Below are 21951 nucleotides of genomic sequence, written 5' to 3'. Positions count from 1 at the left end.
CGGCTAACTCCTGCACCTATTTATTACAACTTCCTGCTGAAAATCCCATCCATGGCTTTGTTCCTTTAGCCTATTGGAACATTCATACACTTTGATTGACAGATCTTTAGCTCTATACCTTACTTTTCTACTTTAAGATACTGTTTAAAAGCTTTATCTTTGACTAAACCTTGGTCATCTGACCAATATCTCCTTATGTGGTTTGGTGTCATATTTTGTTTTATAATGCTCCTGAGAAGCATCTTGGGATGTTTTCTTATGCATGAGCATAACCTGTTACTGCCTTTGACAATGATAGAGGAATAAATGTTAGTCACATGGATTCAGAGTAACTTCCCTGCTTTTGCTCAAAATAACAATTTGAAGATATGCTTATGAAACTTGAACAACATACAGGATTTACGAACACTCAAGAGAAAATATTAACATTTAAGACTGTTTAAACAAGTCTTCTGTAGAAACTCACCTTGTAATGTTTGTAAACACTGTCCTGTTTTGATGTCCCAGATTTTCACTGTGGAATCTGCATTTCCAGAAACAAGTGTGTTGTCCTTCAGTTCCATTCCACTAGTTAATGACTGATGTCCCGTTAATGTGTGAATACAATTCCCAGTCTCCACGTCCCATACGCGAATAGAGGTATCAAGTGAACCACTTACTACATGGATACCATCAAACTACAACATTAAAGAAAAAAAGAAATACACCATCTTTAAAATTAGAAGGGATGCAGCAGTAAACAGCATTTTAATGCCTGAGCCTCCACAGCCCACTGGGACAAAGAATTTCAAAGATTCACCATTCTCTATGTGAAGAAATTCCAGCTCATCTAGTCCTAAATGACCTGCTCATTATTCTGAGAGCTATCCTCCCAGGTTCTCGATCACTGGTCAATGGCCATCTTTACTGCAACTACCCTTTTGATCCCTGTAAGAACTTTGTACATCTGAATAACATCACTTCTCACTCTTCTCAATTCTATCAAATACAGGACCAGTCCTTTCCTCATAGGACCATCCCTGCACCCCAGGAATCAATTTGGTGAAGCTTTGTTGCACTCCCCTCATACCTTTCCTTAGGTAAGGAGACCAAAACAGTGCACAATTCCTCAGATGTAGTGTCACCCAGGCTCAATGTAACTGCAGCAAGACATGCTTACTCCTGTACTCAATACTCTTGTACGAAAGACCAAGGTACCATTTTCCTGCTTAATTGTTTGCTGTACTTGCACATTAACTTTTAGTGATTCATAATCAAGGATATTCAAGTACCCTTGAAGTTCAATACTCTTAGCCTCTCACCACTAAATAAATACTGTATTTCTCTTTCTCCTACCAAAGTGGAAACTCATACATTTCTTGACATTGTACACTGCCTGCCATTTTTGTTTACCCAATAAGCTTCTACAAATCCCCTTGAAACATCCTTGCATCCACCTTACACTTATAATTCCATCTGGTTGTGTGTCCACTTAACTGGAAGACAGCTAACGTTTAAATAAATGACGCCAGACTAAAAGGTCCTGTAGGAGACAGTATCCATAACATGGTAGAATTTAGCATTCAGTTTTGAGGGGGATGAACTTGGGTTGGAAACAAATGTGCAAAGCTTAAATAAGGGTTATTAGAAAGAAATTATGGCAGAGCTAATTGCAATGAACTGTGAAAGGAGTTTAGCAGCAAAGACAGTTGAGGCACAACGATAGACTATAAGAAAACAGTTTATGGCTCACAGCACAGATATGTCTCAAAAAAGGATTCTAGAAAGCGGATAAGCCAACCATGGTTAACTAGAGATATTAAGGATAGCATCAGATTGAAAGAAAAAAAAACATACATTATGATAAAAGTTAGTGGTAAGCGAGAGGATTGGGAAAATTTTAAAAACCAACAAAAAAAATAGAAAATTAATAAACAGGGAGAAGAGAAACTTTCAGGGTACATTTGCAAATAATCAAAATGAACAGTAAGAGCTTTTTTATAGGAATGAAGAGGAAGAGAGAGATCAAAATTAACGTAGGCCCCTTTGAGAATGAGGCTAGGGAAATAATGACAGAGAATCAAGAAATACTTCGTATCAGTCTTCATAGTAGGAGCTAATTATAACCATTTATCTCTCTGTAATGGACAGAGATGCTTGTGGTCCTTTGTGAACTGTGGCGAATTATTTATCGAGTGCACCAATTTCCACCTCCATAATTTTGCTAGCTTCCAACCTTACCTCATCTCTTTTGCTGCTGAAGCCCTCACCAATGACCTTTGTTACTTCCAGACTTGACCAGAATTTTGTTAGTCATCTATATTCCAGCCTCTGTAAACTTGAGGTCATAAAATACTCTACTGCCTATCCCTGATGATATACCAAATACTGCTTGCTGACTGACAATGCCTCTCAGTTGAACAACACTTTGATTTTTTAAATTCTGTTCCTTGATTCCAAATACCTGTTTGTGGTGGCCCACCCTATCTCTATATACCCAGTATACCTACAACCATCTAAGATGTCTGCGCTCCTCAAATTCCAGCCAATTCAGCATTCCCAATTTTAAGCTCCAACATTGGCAGATGCGCCTTCAGTTGCTTCAGTCCCAAGAATTAGAATTTCCTTCGTGAATCTTTGTAACTCTTTCCTCCATTCTCAGTACATACCTCTTTGGCCAAGGTTGGGGAGCATTCATGCAGAAACATAATTAGAGATTAAAGATACTTGACCTGAAACATTAACTCTTATTCTCTCTCCAAAGATGCTGGATGGACTGCTAAGTATTTCCAGTATTTTCTGTTGTTATTTTAGATTCCTGACCTCGACAATATTTTACTATCACCATTGCTTAATGTTTATTAATTTTACTTAACATCATCCCTTGTGGCTCAGTGGCGTGTTTTGTTTTATAATGCCTTTTTGAATTACCACAGTATTCTTCAAAGGTGCTATACAAAACTGTTGTTACAACAACTTCCAATCTTTAATCCAAACATCAGCTGCAACTCCTTCCTGTCTTACTAACATATGAAAATTTTGAGTGAAATAACGTCAAGGACAATTATCCGTACAATTCTCTTGCATGTCAGCCACTGAACAAATAATTGTGCTTGGCTCTCATCTCAGTTGTTTTCTCATTCATGACTACAACTAGGGTTTTCTTTTCCATCAATTTTGCCTGTATGTTATTCCCCGCCCCTTGAGATTAAGGTGTCCATAGATGATCTTAAGTGTCACACATCTTTAATTTTCTGCATCACGATTTTAGAATTTCACTTGCATACTTGTTTGTATTCTGACATCTCCCTAGATTTCCAGAAATCTGTAACTTGAACAATGTCAATTAGAATAAGAATGAAAATCCAGCACACTTAATTGGCGTTTGGCTAATACTCACTAATAAATGTTTCAGTCATGCACAAAAGGTCTGGGTTACTGACTTCATAGATGCATAAGGAGTATCTGAGAATCAACATGAATCTGACTTTAGTACTGCAGGGAGTGGCTTCTGATTTACAGAGACTGCAATAGTCTTATTCAACAAACTCCTCCCATTTTTGAAATTAGGTTTAGTAATGTCATTCAAGATTCTTCTGGGTTTACATACTACTGTGGAATATTTTACAAAACATGTGGTGTAAATTTACATTACAAAAACATAGCAATTAAATAAATGCCGGAGGATCCATAATAAATCATCTCAGCTACCTGCATGGATCAGTCATGCCACACACAAAGTTGGGCAAAGCTTAATTATATGTCTGTACATTTTAGAATGTAGACTACTAGTTATTTTTGATTAAACACTGCTCTCACTTATTTTAGCAGAAGCATACATTTCTTTAACGAACATCTGCACCAGCATATGACACAGCAGGTTTCTAAAAATAATTTTGGGATGCTTCCGGGAGCCAGAACATCCAAATAAAAACGACACACCCTTGAAGAACCATTTGCCATTTAATTGATACCCAACACTGCACTGGCCTTTCTATGTGACCTCAACTTGAACAATTAGGTAATTGTTCAACCACTTAAGAAGTTATATTCATCCCTAATGCACTGTTTGATGCCAATAAAACTCAGCTGTACCATGCTGGATTCTTAGTTCAAACAGAACTCAGAAGCAGCATTTTAATATGGGCAAAGGCAGCATAAGACAGCGCATGAAAACAAGTCTGTAGATTTTGATCCAGATTGAGTGGATGCGGCTATGGCGGGACTTGGGAGGTGCCCAGGATAATTTATTTGCTACTTTATGTTTCTATGTTGCATACTACTTGGAGGAGTTCAACTCCTGTATGGAAGTATAGTCTTAAAGGCAAGATCACAAACTCCTCAGGCACAGTAAAGCATATGTCTATCAATTTTACTAAGCAATGTGGAACCAAGTGCAACATGACATACCATGTTAACTCCAAGATAACCATTAGCTACAGAATTCCTCTTAAAACATATACATATCTATACATGTCTTTGCACTTAGGTAAGGATTTGAAAGCCAAAATGCTATGAATAATTATTTCAGTCTCTTACCTGTAATGAATAGACCCTGTTAGTGTGTCCCTGTAGTGTATGTAGACAGGTTTCTGTTTCAGGGTCCCACACCTTAACCATGAAATCATATGCCCCACTAACAACTCTTCTTCCATCATACTGTACACATCGCACAGCTGCAACATGACCCATCAACACATGTAAACACTGTCCTGTTTCAATGTCCCAGACACGAAGAGTAGCATCTCGAGAGCCACTCACAACTCTGTAATATTAAACAAGACCATCCAAATTAGGGAGTAACAAAACCAAAACTGGTCAAATAGAGATTAATGTCAGCTTGTGTAAAATTATGAACAATTTGATAAAGATCTATCTTTTGATTGTACAATTACTTAATATTAATATAATTTGAGTTTTCTCCAGGAATATTGTCATTTCATTAAGTAGAGACATAATCTCACCGATTTTCATGGAGGTGCATGCAACGCACAGTGGAGGTATGACCATAGAGTGTGTGAATACATTCACCAGAATCTGCATTCCATACTTTCAATGTTCGGTCAGTGGATCCGCTTATAATGATATTGCCTCTCATCTGGGATGACCAGACACCACCCGTATGTCCTACTAATGTTCTTAAACACTGCAAATAAATGGGAAAATAACAAAAAACAGTAACTGTTACTGAAAACACAACACTCCTAATATATGCACATTCCAGGAGTTTTTCTCCCCCCTTTAGACTAAGCTTTTGTCTTGCCAAGTCATGTTGTTTGACTTCCATCTCTTTGGAGTTCAAGCTTTTTTTTAAAAATAGTCCATTTCCATTTCCTTTATTCTTTCTTGTTTCTCTTCTCTTTCCATTTCTCTTCTTTCACGTTACTTCTTTCTAATTAAACCGTAGCCAATTCAAATGGAGACATCAATTTCAGGCCCTCCATTTAATTCTAAATAATGGACAATTTCTTTAAGCATCTCATCTTTACAAAATCTTGCTTTTATTTTTACCTGTAATTTATCCACCAACTCTATCAGTTTAGCCTTAGACAAAAATTTCAAATAATCCACTGTTATAGTTTCTACTTTCAAAAAAGTCTTAGTGACAGTCAAGGTCATTTTGAAATTTCAATCATACATTATCCTTCACAATCTCTTACCATTTTAATGTTCAGTGTCTCTACATACTTTTAAAGATTTACAGATCCCTCTTAATTCAATTCAATACATTTTAATACTGCAAACTCTCCTTTATTCTGATCCCATCTGATAGCAATATTGGAGAATAGGAAAAAAAATCAATGCTACAGAGTTTGTTAGATTTTTGTGAACACCTTACTTTGAGGTCAGCGGTGATGTTGTCACAGTTCCTGATCAGTTGCTCAATATTTTTGGAAGAGCAATGCCTAGGTTTTGAAGTAGGGTCATTAAACTGAAACATTTAGGAATATAGGATTATGGATTAAGATTAGGTCATTTTGGCCTTTTGAGCCTACTCAACTATTCAGTAACACCATGACTGGTTGTGGTCCCATCTCCATTTTCCTGACTGCACACTATAAACCATCTCCCTGGTCTGTCAAAAATCTAATTAACTCAGCACTGAATACATTTAAATAAAAAAAATTACAATTTCTAAGGAAGAAAATTCCACATACTAATGACCCTCAGAAAAAAAAATCCCACTATTTGTCTTAAAAAGGAGACCTCTTATTCTTAAACCATGTCCTCCTAGTTTAGGTCTCCTGCACAGTGGAAATATCCTTTGGTTTCACCATACCTAGGCCAGCGCAACACCTATCGTGCTTCAATAAGATCATTTCTTATTAGAGTCAGACTCATACAGCATGGAAACATAGCATTCAGTCCAACTAGTCCATGCTGACCATGTTCCCAAACCAAACTAGTTCCACTTGCCTGCATTTGGCCTATATCCCTCCAAACCGTTCCTAATTGTGTACTTATTCAAATGTCTTTTAAGCCTTCTACCTGTACCTGCATCCACCACTTCCTCTGGCATTTCATTCCACACATGAATCACCCTCTGTGTGAAAAAGTTGTCCGTCAGGTCCTTTTTAAATCTTTCTCCTCTCACCTTATACCTATGCCCTCTAGTTTTGAACTCACCCACCCTAGGGAAAAGACCTTTGATATTCACCTTATCTATGCTCCTCATGATTTTATAAACCTCGATAAGGTCACCCCTCAACCTCCTATGCTCCAGTGGAAAAAAAGTCCCAGACTATCCTTATAACTCAAACCCTCCATTCCTGGCAACATCCTGGTGAATCTTTTCTGAATCCTCTCCAATTTACTAATATCCTTCCTACAGCAGGGCGACCAGAACTGTACACAGTATTCCAGAACAGGTCTCACCAACGTCCTGTACAATCTCAACTATGACATCCCAACTCCTGTACTCAAACATCTGAGCAATGAAGGCAAGTGTGCTAATGCTTTCTTCACCACCCTGTCTACCAGTGATGCAAATTTCAAAGAATTATGTAACCTGAACCCCTAGGTCTCTCTGTTCAACAACACTATCCAGGACGCTACCATTAATTGAATAAGTCCTGTCCTTGTTCACTTTACCAAAATGCAATACCTAGCATTTATCCAAATTAAACTCCATCTGCCACTCCTCAGCCCATTGGCCCAATTGATCAAGATCTCTTTGTAATCTTAGATAATCTTCTTCATTGTCCACTATACCACCAATTTTGGTGTCATCCACAAACGTATTAACCATGTCTCCTAAATTCTCATCCAAATCATTTATATAAAATGACGAACAAAAGTGGATTGATCTCTATGGAACACCGCTGGTGACAGGCCTCCAGTCCAAAAAATATCCTCTACCTCCATCCTCTGTCTCCTACTGTTAAGCCAATTTCGTACCCAACTGGCAAGCTCTCCCTGAATCCCATGTGATCTAACTTTATTAATTAGTCTACCATGCAGAACCTTGTCAAAAGCTTTACTAAAGTCCATGCAAACAACGTCTACTGCTCTAAATTCTATATTCCTAAATTCAACCGCATATAGACCTAATTTAACAATTCTTCACAAGTTAACTTTTTAATGTGAGGAATGACTTGCATGACCCTTCTTGAATCATTTCTAAACTGATTAGATTTTTTTTTCAAATAAGGAGACCAAATCTACACACATTACTTCTAACGTGGCCTCACAATCAGTCTGCGCAGCTCCACTAATCAACTTACTTTTATATTCTGTTCACTTTAAAAAACTCAATATTCCATTTGCTTTCTGAATCACTTGCTCTACCCGCATACTAATTTTATGTGATTCATAAAGCAGGACATCTTGATTCCTCTATACCAATGAGTTCTGCAGCCTCTCCTTTTAGATACTTTTCCTACTTTTCTCTTCTTTCTGCTGAAGCGGACAAATTACCGAAACCATATTTTATCTTCCTTAACCTTTGCAGACCCTCCACCTCCTCTTGAAAAACTTACTTTCCTAACTAACTTGATGTCATTGGCAAATTTTGCTACCAAACGTTTTGGTTCCTCAAAAAATCACTGCAAGGCTGTTTCTCTTCACAGATGCTGTCTGAACTGCTAACTATTTCTAACGTGATATTTTTACTTGCAGAACTCTTTATTTTATATTACTAACATTTGGAGAAATTTGTCTGATCCAGACCTCTGCTTTCTCATTTAGGTCAGATAAGATTTATGGTTTCTATTGCCTGTTGTGACTTCTCCCTTACCCTAATGTGGATGCTGCAATAAATACAATCCCAATCTATACCCCATCACACATTACAGCTACAAATCAAGTCCTCATGGTGCAAGTTTGGCACATTGCCAAAATGACCATTTCGCCCGTGTATGGAAGTTTTCTATTTGATTCCATTGACATCACAACCAAACTGACAGACAGACAGACCACACCACAGAAGCTATTTCATAGCGATCAAAAATGGAAGTTTTAGTTGACATTTTCTCTCATCTCAGGGCTATAATATGAACTTTAGAATCCTTGCTACTGTAGTGATTGTAACGAGGTCAGCCAGGTGGACCTCAGAATATGAATTCCCTGACTGGGGCTGTTAACCTGGTCCAATCGGGTTGCCCTGGCTGACAGATATAAACTGGAGTGTCAGAGGTTCTGTTCACTCTGACACCTGGCTCTGGGGAAGCTGGATCAGTGTCAAGGACTTGCCACATGTAAATAAAGGGTGACTCGGTGACCAGATACTGGCCACAACTACCACTAATTGTTCAAATCAGCAAAATTAACAAACAGCAGCACCACGATACATTCAAAACTTTCTCTTCTAAGAACTGCCAAAATTGAATGTCATGTGCAGTGCCTTGACACTGTCTTTTTGACTGAGTGAAGTTGTTGCAGTATATTTCCAGGTGTGATTAATGTTGACTGGCAATCAGGCACAGAAAGCCCTTTGAATCTGCCAGATGGAAATCAAATCAGGAATTTACCATGTTGATCAATCCCAGGAATCAGTTGACCAACATACTATACTGCTGTGAAGGATTAATTTCAAAATGAGGTTTTAATTTTCTAAATTTTTAGATGGTCATTTCATCAATTCACAGATGTTTTACTGAAATGCTCTCTCTCAACTCTGCTTTCTCATTCAACTCAGAACATCAACAAATTCTTTGAAGGCCTGTAGTGAGATTATTTAAAATCACTTTATTCTCTTTTGCATTTCATTATTTTATCCCAATCTTGTTCCTTTCATTCTTGGCAAACTTTATTGCAGTATTTTGTTTACTATTAGCCTTCAGGTCAATCAGCTCAAATGCACAGTGACAACAATTGATACATTTCAATCTACAACAGATTTGGAATTGGCAGGTGTACTGATTGAAGGAAGATACTGTAGGTTCAGAACAAAGGTGGTGAAAGCACTACTGTGAAATGTGTTCAGCATCTGGGTTTTACAAAAGACAAAAATATGCTTTGAATTTATTTTAGACAAGAGGAGGGTAAAGGAAACAGAATTATTAACCAGGTTGCAAAATGTTGAACAGAAATGTCCTTTTGCTTCACCCACATTTTTTTTTTGACAGACAGGGTGTGGTCACTTAGTTACAAATAACAGGAAAAAACTAAATTTCTGAAAGTAGAATAGGTCAAATCGCTATTCTAATTTTAACTTTTATTTTTCTAAATAACTTCCTTTTGATAAACTCAGGTTCAGGAATGATCACAAAGCATAAGAGAAATAGGAATTTAGCCCATTGAGTCTGCTATGCCATTCAATTTAATCATGACAGATCTGAATATCATCAACTCCACTTCTCTACCTTTTCCTCATAAACCTTAATCTACCTAATGATTAGAAGTCTCAGTCTTGAAGATAGTTGAAAACGCAGCCTTGACAGCCCGCTACATTAAGGAACTCCACAGACTAACTACTGTCAAGGGAGGCAAATTCTTCCTTATCTCTGTCTTAAATGGGTGACACTTAACCTGAGTTTATACTTTCTGGTTCTAGAGTCTCCCACAAAAGGAAGCAACCTTTCTCTGCAACCTAAGAATCTTACATATGGAGCTGGAAAAGCACAGCAGGTCAGACAGCATCCAAGGAGCAGGGAAGTCAACGTTTCAGGCGAGACGGTTTCAGCCCAAAACTTTGACCTCCCTGCTCGTCGGATGCTGTCTGACCTGCTGTGCTTTTCCAGCTCCACATATGTGGACTCTAGCTTCCAGCATCTGCAGTCCTTATTGTCTCTAAGAATCATATATGCTCCTTTCAATCTTCTAAACTCCAATGAGTTCAAGCCCAATCTACCCAACCTCTTTTAGGAAAATCACTCTATACCCAGAATTAATTGAGTGAACCTTCTCTGGTCTGCCTCCAATGCCAGTATATCTTTCCTGAGATAGGGGACTGTTTTCGGTTTTCAGCATGTGTGATCTAACTACTGTCTTGTATAGTTTATACTCCATTCCATTTGAAACGAGGCCAACAATCCATTTGTCTTCCCTACTACCTGCTGAATTTGGATGCCCATTCACTTAATCTGTCTATATCCTCTGCAGATTGTGGGTGTCATCCTTACTACTGGCTTTCCCAGCTATTTTTGCGTCACCTACAAACCTGGTGATAGTATATTCATTTCCCTCATCCAAGTCATTGATATATATTGTGAATAATTGGGGCCCCAGCACTGATCTGCAGCCATCCCTAGTTGCGATGCTAAGAATATGATCAGTCTATTTTGGATCTAGTGATGTGTACTGTGGCCAGTTTTATCAGAATAAAAGATCCGCAAGGATAAATTCACCATAGTATAGTAGAATTTAGCATTCAGTTTGAGGAGGAGGAACTTGGGTTGAAATAACTTTAATAAGTTTAAATAAGGGTATTTACAAAGGAATGAGGACAGAGCTGACTGGAGTGGAATAGGAAAGGAGTTTAGCAGCAAAGACAGTTGAGGAGCAATGGCAGACATTTAAGTTCAAAGCTCATTGTAAAAATAAATCCTAGGAAAGGGATTAGCCAATCATGGTTAACCAGGGAAGTTAAGAGTAGCATCAGATATAAAGAAAAACAGAATGTGGCAAACGTTAATGGTAAATTAGAGGCGTGGGGAAGTTTTAAAAACCAACAAAAGATGACCCGAAGAAATGCAGAGGATAAATTCTGACAGTAAACTTGTAAGTAATATCAAGATGGACAGTAAGAGCTTCTTGAGAAATCTAAAAAGGGAGGAGCCAAACTGAATATAGACCCCTTAGAGAATGCAGCCAGGGAAATAATAATGGAAGCCAGGAAATGAACTGAGGATTTGAATAAATACTTTGCATCAGTCTTCACAGTATAAGATGTTAATAACATTCCAAAATTATTAAATAATCAAGGGGGAAAGTAAGAAAACAAAATAAATACAATATCTATCACTAGAGGAGAAACTGCTAGGAAAACTAATGGGGTTAGACACGGATAAGTCCCCTGGACCTGACAGAATGCATCCTAAGATATGAAAGGAAATCGGTACAGAGACAGTGAATGCAGTGGTAGTAATCTTCCAAGCATCGTTAGATTTTGAAGACGTCCCAAAGATTTGAAAATCTACCAATTTAAACAGAGAATGTGGCTAATGAACAGGTACTATAGCTGGTTGGCTTAATGTCTGCCAGTGGGAAAATGTTTGAGTTAATTATAAAGGATGCAATAGCAAAGCATTTACAAATATATATAATCAAGCAGAATCAGCACGGCTTCATGAATGGGAAATCATGTGAGACAAATTTACTAGAATTATTTGAGGCGGCAACTAGCAATAAATTAAGGGGAAACATTGGATGTGATATTTTTGGTTCTTCTGAAGGGTTTGATTAGGTAGCACACGTTAAGTTACTTCATGAGATAAGAGCGCATGGTCTGGGAGGTAGTACATTAGCATGGATAGAGGACTGGCTGACTAACTGAAGACAGAGTGTTGGGATGGGGCATTTTCAGAATGCAACCTGTAACTAGTGGAGTACCACATGGATTATTGCTGGGGCCACAATTATTTACAATATATCCTAATGACATGAATGTATTACAGTCAAGTTTGCAGGTGAGATAAAATTAGGTGGGAAGGCAAGTGGTGAGGATGACACACGAAGACTGCAGAGAGATAGACAAAGGTTAAGCCAGTAGGTAAAAACTTGGCAGGTAGAATTTAACATATGAAAATGTGAGGTTATGCATTTTGGGTGGGAAGAACAGAAGACCTGATTGTTATTAAATAGAGAAAGGCAGCAGAAAGCTACAGCACAGAGGAATTTGGGAATCCTCATGCATGAATCACAAAACATTAGCAGCCAAGTTCAGTGCATAATAAAGAAGGCAAATGGAATGTTGACCTTTATTTTAAATGAAATAGAAGACAAAAGTAGAGAGATTTTGCTAGAACTATACAAGGCAGTAGTCAGACCACACCTGAAATACTGAGAACAGTTTTGGTCCCCTCATCTAAGGCAAGATATACTGGCATTGGAAGCAGTTTGGAAAAAAATTTCACTAGGCTGGTACCAGATATGGAATGACTGTCTTACAGGGAGAGGTTAAGTAGCAGGAGCCCTGGAATTTAGAAAAATGAGAGATGATATTATTGAAACATGCAAGATTCTAAGGGAGTTTGACAGGGAGATGTTCACAGGTTGTTTCCCCTTGTGGGAGAGTTAAGGCATAATCTCAGAATAAAGGACTGCCCTTTTAAGACAGAGGCGAGGAGGAATTTCTTAACTCAGAGCGTAGGGAATGTGTCAAATTCTTTACTGCAGAGGGCTGATGAGGCTGTGTTGAGTATGTTCAAGGCTGAGATAGGGAGATTTTTAATCGGTAAAGGAATCAAGGTTTATGGGGAAAGCTAGATAAGTGGAGTTGAGAGTTATCAGATCAGCTATGCTCTCACTGAATGGCAGAGGAGACTCGGCAAGCTGAATGGCCGACTTCTGCTCCTGTGTCTTATGGTACAAGAGTCATGCATGATTATGTACTGGACTTTATTTTTACATGCGTTCATTACGTCTCAATTTATTCTCTGTCTTGTGGAACAGCAACTTGAGAGAGTCATCAGGATATGGCTGAAACTGAAGAAACTCACCTTTCCTGTAACAGCTGACCACACTTTCAGTGTGTTGTCATCAGAACCACTGACAATTCGGTTACCACAGAATTGTAGGCACGTGATCACATGATCATCATGACCTTTCAGCACCTGCTGAGAAAGAATATCAGAATATCAAAGAATACCACTCAGAGCTAGGGCAAACTTGGATTAACTGTTTCTCATTACAAAAATAATACTTCCACTATTCTAACTATTTCACTACTGAAATAGCAGGGTTCTATGTGCACCAGTTTCTGCAATATCCAGGCAAAGTTAAAATTTTCAGATGGAAGTCTGACAATTAGTCTTAAGAGATTAATTGATTGTAGCTATATCCAGTTCAGTTCTCACCAAATCTGCACTCATGGATCCTGGAGAATATATCATTCCACAACACACACAAATAGATATATGATTAATCTCATTCAGCAACTCTACCTCAACAAACATAAAACCTTGACAGAATTAAGCCAATTCTAGTACTGTGACTGCAATTGTGTTGCACAACCAGACTGAAACATGGAGATTCCTGGTTTGCATGGCTCAGGCAATTTCTTTTCTCCTTTATACATTTTTATAAAATGAATCATTAAAATGGAGTTTCTTCTTGCATTACGACAAACCGCAGTTTTCAAGTGACTTTTACCAAATGATTTTGGAATCTCATCAAAATTTACCATCCATTTCATCAACATTTTATACTCTATTAATAGAAAGTATCATACAGTAAGTAACTCTTCCCAGAGTTTCAATTTCTAAATTCTTGTTGAGACAGTACCTTTGGGGTCTTTAGATCTCCACAGCGCCAGTTAGTATCTATTCTGTGTTGTCGGATATAAGCACTTTTCCAAGGGCTGTGAGCAAAGCCTGGTTTGATCACTTTTCTCCTTTTGATGTATACAGGTTCATCAATTCCTGGAGAAGGAGAGAGTTCATGTACTTTTAAGAAGTGGTTTATCACAATTCTTCAAATAAGAACAGTCACAGGTTTGCCTTTCAAAGAAAAATAAATTGGCACCAATTCTACATGTGCATTTATGGAATGCTTCTTTCATTTGGTTTCTTCCTCACTACTAGATTTTCTAATCATAGTCAAAGAAACACTCGTTATAAAGCTGTGAATGCTAAACAAAGTTTTTTCCAACGCCCTCACCTTCCTCTTTACATTTTTCTCTCCAAAGTAGGTTGTCTTCAGCCAGTACTCTCCAATAGCGGCAGGTCTGTGCTGCCTGCAGCAGGTCCTTGGGATCCAGGAATGACAGAACATACAGGGCTAGCTGCAACAGGTGCAAGTTGAAAATAATTCATTATTTCTTTTCCACAATGGGAAAGATTTCTTTCAAATACAAAAGCTACAAATAAAAATTAAAAATAAACAATGAAGAAAAGTGAACAAAAGCTGAAACAAAGAAAAATGCTGGAGAAACTCAACAGGTTTGACAGCATCTACGGAGACAGAAACAGAGCTAATGTTTTGACTCCAAAATTACTCTTCTTAAAAACTGAAAATATTAGAAAATGGTATTTTTCATACTTTTGATAAAGATTGAGGTGGAGAGAGGGGAATAAGTGGTTTGGAGACCCAGTGCAAAAGTCAAAGGGTTGCTATTTGTGGTGAAACGCTGCTGTTATTCTGGGAAGGACAGGAACGGGTGTGGGAGTTGAGATACGGCTGAGATCCTGGTCAACCACAGTGGAGAGGGAATCCCCAGTTGAGGAAAAAAATTATATTGGAGTCACTCGATGGAAGGTGGCATCATCAGAATAGAATTGAAGAAGGTGGATAAACTGGGAGAATGGAATGGAACTCTTGCAGGAGGTAGGGTCTGAGGATGTATACTGATCCTGGATACTTCTCTTATACAACAGACTTGCATAGAATTTAATTCATTGCGTCTTCATCGTACACATAACTGCAATTAATTCACAATTCAACTTTCAAAGCCTGAATGGCTTTTTAATAGAATTCTTGTCATTTGTGTATTACTGCATCACGTTTCAGAAACAATTTGATTAGCATTGCTTATGTAACTGCCAATGCTTCATTAAGCAGTTAGTTAAAAAATTCATTAAACTTCAGAACACTGGTTTTTCAGAGCACCTCACCTCTTTTGGAAGCAGTGATATGAAATCTCGTTGGAACTGGGGTTCTATAACTTGCATCATGTGCTTTACTTGAGTAGGTTCACAACTGTCAATCAATTCATCTAATGCAAGTAATCTTTCTGGTCCACTCCAACTCTGAAACAAAAACATATAAGGGAAATCATTGTTGGGGGTGGTATCCCATTCACAAACATGAAGCATCCAATCCCAAAACCATCAACAGAATGACAGCAATGTATTCTATCTGCAAGATGCATTGTGGCAGCTCTCAAGTCTCCTCCATCATCACCTTCCAAGCCTTTGATCACCACCACCTAGAAGGATGACAGCATCAGATGCATGGAACAGCACCACCTTCAAATATCCTTCCAAGCCACACACCATCCTTATTTGGAACTATATCATTGTATTGCACCAGGTCAAAATCCTGGAATTCCATTTCCAACAGCTGTACAGATGTACTTAAAGGTCAAGGGCTGTAGATGTACTCAATAGCAATTAGGAATGGGCAATAAACATCAGATGTGCACATGGATGGTGAGCTAACGAATGAATAAAAACCTTGTTTCAATGGACACCATTGCACTGTTTCCAACTGGGAGGCTGTGAACAATTACTAGCAATTTGTGAGACAAGTGAAGATAAGAACAGAGTTAGGGTTAGGGAGACATGAGAAAAGCAGATTGAGGATTGAACTTTTTGATGCTGTTGTACAAATGAACGTTATCCTGCTTGAAGGAACAACAAAATGAGATTGGATTGAAAAAGACCGAGTAATTAAAGAAAATTCCTTGCTTTTCTTATGAACAGAGCACAGGGGGAACATGATAATGGGCTACAATTTGCTGTAGAAGGGTGTCTAACTGCATGTCATTACAGGGTGCCCTTGTACATTCCAGTTTTTAATACTTTTCGTACAAAGTTGCATATGTGCAGTTGGTAATAGACAGTTTTAACATGTTAATTAACAGTGGCAGAGTGGTTGACTGACAGTAATGAAGATCTATCACATTGAACCAAATAGGACAAGTCCTAGCCAGCTATCCTGAGTTTACTATGCACCTACCATACCAATATCACAACTTCATGCCATCTTTCGATGGCAAGGCAATAGCAAGATGCTGTTTTTCAAAGTTTATGATAGAATGGCACACCTCAGATACAACATTTAGATTTCTGCATTTAACCTCATCGCTGCCTTTGTCTGAAGCTGCAGCAGTATTTGTAATTAATGATTATCCTGACAGCAATTTAAGAGCCAGAGGCCAAGAAAAACACCAGAATGATGTAGTGACTTGCAAAGTGAGCAAATGAAAGCAATAAATTTGAAGGTCAAAATAAAATGAAAATTAGTGGCAAATGAGCACCCATGTAAAATAATGTGACAAAGAAAAACAGCAAAGTCTACAAACTGAAGCAAGAATGAAGGGAATTGTTAAAAAGGGGCCAGCAAAAGAGGACAAAGATATGAAAAATAAGGATCAGGCATTGCCTTACAAATTAATTTGGGAAATGTCGACCAGCTCGACCACACATACGTGCATAAATGCTTATGATGTGGAGGTGCTGGTGTTGGACTGGGGTGGACAAGGTCAGAAGTTACATGACACCACGTTATAGTCCAACAGGTTTACTTGAAATCACAATCTTTCGAAGCACTGCTCCTTCATTAGGTGAATTGAAGAAATGCGCACAGGCACTGCTCTGAAAATTTGTGATTTCAAATAAACCTGTTGGACTATAACCTGGGGTCATGTGACTTCTGACCTTATAAATACTTACAATTAAGTCAATCCAATCATTAAACTAAATTGCTGCAACTGATGCTCAAATTTTCTCAATTAATAGCTGCTTATTTTTAATTTTCAAAAAATCTTTTATCAGAAACCTGCTTATGAGCCTGTAAACTGATTTCAAAACTGTTTTTCACCCATAGATTATTGATATTAAACTGGATGACTGATGATTATAGAGATTCAATATAGAATGTGCAAATAGAAGCAATGTATTTGAGTCCACAATAATCCAAATAAAATTTAAATTCATTTGTCTCTAGGAACAGGTCACAAATCCAAACATCATCATCTTCTCTCTGACTGGTTTACTGTGCGCTCATGTTTTATGCACTACAGTAAGATCCTTCAAAGAACAAGTTTTAAACTGACCTTGGCAGTCCACATCTCAAAACAATCCACATAACATCTTTAATATCTTTTCAAAATAGAGCACTTTCTACATAGAACATTTAAAAGTTAACAGATTTCCATTAAATCTACACTATTGCTAAGCCAGTTATAAGTTTGTTTTGAAATTGCTAGTGGTTATATGTATGATTTGAAACTGCAATAATTTTAGGCTATATTTTCCCCGAAACTGAATTCTACAACCTTTCCTGCTCCATTAGATTGTTATAATCTAAAACAAGCTGGTTATGAGTTTCCACTTGCTTAAAAGGGACATGCAACATTGTCAGAGGGACCAGTTGACACTGCCATGGCACATTACCAGCACACCAGCCTGAATCCATATACTTAAAGCAACAAACTTGTGGGGCAGTGAAGGATGCCAGGTTCAGGTGGAATTAAAATCCTTGTTGAACAGTGATAAAACTTTCATTCAAATCAATGTCATTATTTGACTTATTAAAACAAGAACAATCCTTGAGAAATAAAAACTAGATACAACTGTAAGATGATTTAGAGATCAAAAGAAAGCAGTGTTGAATTTCAAATGCACAAAATAAGTTGTACAGTTTGGAAATAAAGCTCCTAAAGTAATTATTCAAGTCGTAGTAAATGCTAACTCATGTCTTGTGGTACTCATGATTTGCTCAGAGTACTGTGATAAACTTTATTTGGCATTCCAGCTTTTTCTTTTAATGCCATTTCTGGTTGACTACGGCTCCAGGTAATTTTAGGTTGTTTGTACATTGACAGTTACCATAAGTTCTAACTTTTTTAAAATTGACGGCTTTGTATCTGTGTCAAATTGTGGCTTACATATGAATATTTACTGAACAGCAGATATGTTGTTAATTCTAGCAAATGGCCTATGGCGCTGTACAAGGTAAACAAGTAGGAACACAGGGACAGGAGTATTCCATTTAGTCTATTCAATAATATCATGGCTGATCTAATTAAGGGGCCACACAGGCTAATGGGAGAGCTGGCAACAAATAACTGAGTCGTAGAAGGGAGTTATCAGCTAGTTGTAAAGTTGCTTGAGCAACCACTTTGATTCCTCATGGAGCTGTGGATTGGCATAGAGTACATACATCGTCATTGCTGCTAAAATAGTGGGTCTTTATCCAGCATGACGTTCTGAACATGGGCATACATGAACTGCACAATGGGTAACAACTTTTGAGTGGTGAGTTACCATTGAGACATGGCTGCTGCAAAGCTACACGTGTGCTTGATGGCTTTTATGAATAGGAAGTCTGCCATCTTGGCAAAGCCACATGCATGCTCCCTCAATCCTTTCAATGAACGGACAGGCAATGAAGTCCATTCTTCTGTCAAACAGACTATCACCTCTGATACAAAATATATGCCAAACTGTAAGATATTAGCTATGTCACCAGTTCCATCCGGGATGGATCCAATTTAAAAAAAACTGGGTCACAGTCATCATCGTGGTAAAAGGTAGCACAACCCTCCTCCTGCTTCCTAGATGTGATAGAGTCCTTTCACCATTGCCTTGATGAAATGCAACACTGAATACGCTACTACCAACTGTGAGGTTGAAGTAGTCCTGGAAGACCCTCAGTGGATGAAACATCCTGTTGACAGCCCCTCTTTCCTGTCTTTTGCCAGAAATTTTTAATCTCTGTTGCCTATTCTCCAAACTCAATTTATACTGTGAAGGAATGCTGTGTTACAGCTCTCGACTTGAGTGACACTCTCAGCTCTTGCAGTAGCAACTGCTTCGCACATGCAGCACCACTCACTACAGACATTACCAACTGTTATAAACTTCTCCAAATAATCAGTATTTGTTCATTTGCAGCAGAAGGTGATAAACACCTAATTCTCAAGCTGTTCATGATTCTTCCTTAGGTGAAGGGGTCTCGAGTTGCTGAACACACTTGGTGCATGTTTAAGAGAGATGGCTGAGATTGGTGAAATCCAAAATGGCATGTCAGGCACCAGATCAGGTTGGACGCTGACTAGGATCACAATTTGTTTCCCCTGCATATCTCTGTAATTGGTTGAAGACATGACAAATTGTAACGTCATTGGCAGTTTCAGATGCACACTGCATTTAAATGGATCTTACATCTATACTAAACTGTTACATCTAGACTGGACATCTGAAGGTTAAAAAACCAGATTGTGCACCACAATTCTGCTGGAAACTCTGGATGAATACCTTAAATAGCTTTTTACTCTATTTGCTGAATCTACAGAAGATAATTGCGAGAATGACTGAAGAAAATCTAACCTGAGATCTGACGCTCATTGCTATGTTGCTGATAAACTGTTTACTAACCATTTAAAAAACAACTCCATGGCATATGGGCATTGTTGGCAAAATCAACATTTATTGTTCATTCCTAGTTGCCTCCATTATGATCGTCAGCCATTTTTTTGAACTAGTACAGTCCATGTGATGTGCATACTCAGTGCTGTTAAGCAGGGAATTCAAAGATTTGACTCAATAACAGTGAAGGAAAGGATTTACAGTTCCAAGTCACGATAGGATTATAAAATTCTTCCAAGGAGTGAAGATGACAGGTTTTGTAGATGTCTGTATAGAAGCCAGGTGAATTGCTGCAGAACATTTTGTATATGGTATACACTACTATCACAATGCACCAGCGATGGATGGAGTGAATGCTTAAGGTCATGGATGTCATTCTGTTTTGTCTTGGGTGGTGTTGTGATTAATGTGTACTACTGGAGACACATTTCTCAATCACATTCTTGATTTGTGCTTCGTAGGTAGAGAACTGGCTTTAGGGAATCAGGAGCTAAGTTGTTTTTTGTATATAGAATATCTAGTCTCTGACTTACTTTCGAAGCCACAGCATTTATATGGTTGGTTCAGTTATGTTTCCAGTCAATGTTGCCTCCAGGATGTTTACGGTGTGGAAGATTATATGATTATGTTAGTGGCACTGGCTTTCAAGAGGAGGTGATCAGACAATTTCTTGTGGGAATTGGTCATCTGGGAGTTGCAAGATCACATATGTCACACTTATCTACCAAATCTTTATGTTTGCCAGGTCTTGCTGCCTGTGGGCACAGGCTCCTTTGTTATTTGAGGAATGTAAATAAAACATCACAACCTGAATCTTACTGATGGAAGAAAGGCAATTGGGAAAATAAGTGAAAGTGGTTGGAATTGGGACGCTACTCTGAGGAGGTTCTGCCTTGAGGTTAGGAGTTATGTCATGAAATGCTCAATGTATTACTGTTATGGTAGAATCAAACCTCATCAGGACTAGAAACTAATCATTGAGATGGCTCTGATCACTTAGAATTAAACTACTGTTCAATAAGGGAATACTGACAAACGTTTCAATCTTCAAATAGTATTGTTATGTTCATTAATACATGTGCTGCAGCACTGGAATAGGTCCAAAGTATTCAAGAATGGGAGATGAGAATGATGGTCCAAAATGTGGGAGACCCTGACCTCTGGGGCCATTTAGATCAAGGTCACAATTCTTAACCACCAAAGAGAATGATTCCTTAATAAGGAGCCCGAGGAGGAAGGGCAGTTTTCACTGGATTGGCAGGATCTATCAATTTTGAGAGGAAGGACAGTTGGAGAATGAAGTCTAATTGTTCTTTGGCTCCATCTGGACTGGACATCTCTCCCATTCCTCTCCATAATTATTTTGCCATTGATCAGCTTCCTGTCACAACTCAGCAACAGCTTCTTTGGGCTCACCACTCCGTTTCTCATTATCTTTTGGTTACAGTCCTTAATTAAACTCAGATTCCTCAGAAGGAATGAGACAGGAAAAAAAATAATAGGGAATATGGAAATCGCAAAAAAAAAAGCAATATTTGCATCTTCACAGAAGCTGACACAAAGAAGGTAACAAAACTTGTCAAAACAATGCTTTATTAACAATGGGAATGATAATTATCAGCAAAGACAAAGTATTGGAGAAATTAATGGGCCAAAAAGTTGACAATTTCCCAAGATTTGTTGGCCTACATTCTAACATTTTAAAGGAAGTCACTTCACAGGTTCTGGATAAATAGTGGGGGATCTTCCAGAATTCCCTAGATTCTACAATGGTACTTGTAGACTGGAAGGCAAAGATAGCCTGCTCTTCCAGACAGGAGAAAGTGAGCAAACAGAGTAAATAGACCAGTTAGCCTGATATCAGCGATTGGTAAAATGTGAATCCATTAGGAACATGGGCACAATATGGCTGTGGGGCTCAGTCATAGAAATTGATAGAATTCTACATACTAAAAATGTTATGAGATACAGGGACTGTGCAGAAAAAAAAGGTGTTAATGTAGAAGATCAACCATTATCTCAGTGAATGGCCCAGCAAGTTCAAAAGCTAAATAGACTACTTCTGCCCCATTTCTTTTGTTCTTATGGAAAAATCACAATCTAATTCAGCAGCGTTTCATACATCATATAGAGCCTTTTTGAGGGTCTAACTGTAGCATAGATGACAGGAACCAGCAGTAGTAGTATATTTGGATTTTTACAAGAGGCTGCAAAGGGATATACATAGGTTAAGTAATTGTCTTTAAAACGATGACAGATAAAGCATACTGTATATAAG

General features: G+C 38.1%; 1 protein-coding gene across 7 annotated transcripts in view; it reads right to left on the bottom strand.

The window, feature by feature from the left end:
* The window catches only part of fbxw7 (F-box and WD repeat domain containing 7), a 360356-nt gene that overhangs the window by 9117 nt on the left and 329288 nt on the right, over positions 1–21951 (bottom strand). For 6 of the 7 annotated variants that reach the window (XM_048600812.1, XM_048600827.1, XM_048600817.1 and 3 more), the window contains 7 exons: positions 15192–15326; positions 14239–14362; positions 13864–14000; positions 13080–13196; positions 4944–5125; positions 4519–4744; positions 467–677 (listed from right to left, as the gene is read on the bottom strand). In XM_048600812.1, coding sequence (XP_048456769.1) covers positions 467–677; positions 4519–4744; positions 4944–5125; positions 13080–13196; positions 13864–14000; positions 14239–14362; positions 15192–15326 — 1132 coding nt within the window. The remainder of the gene's footprint in view (positions 1–466; positions 678–4518; positions 4745–4943; positions 5126–13079; positions 13197–13863; positions 14001–14238; positions 14363–15191; positions 15327–21951) is intronic. The other variant, XM_020531814.2, reaches the window with a different exon arrangement.

This window comes from Rhincodon typus, chromosome 1 (assembly GCF_021869965.1).
Source record: "Rhincodon typus isolate 14 chromosome 1, sRhiTyp1.1, whole genome shotgun sequence".
In the NCBI taxonomy this organism is placed as follows: domain Eukaryota; kingdom Metazoa; phylum Chordata; class Chondrichthyes; order Orectolobiformes; family Rhincodontidae; genus Rhincodon; species Rhincodon typus.
Note: the sequence above shows the minus strand (reverse complement) of the source record. Positions and strands in the feature narration are given on the sequence as shown.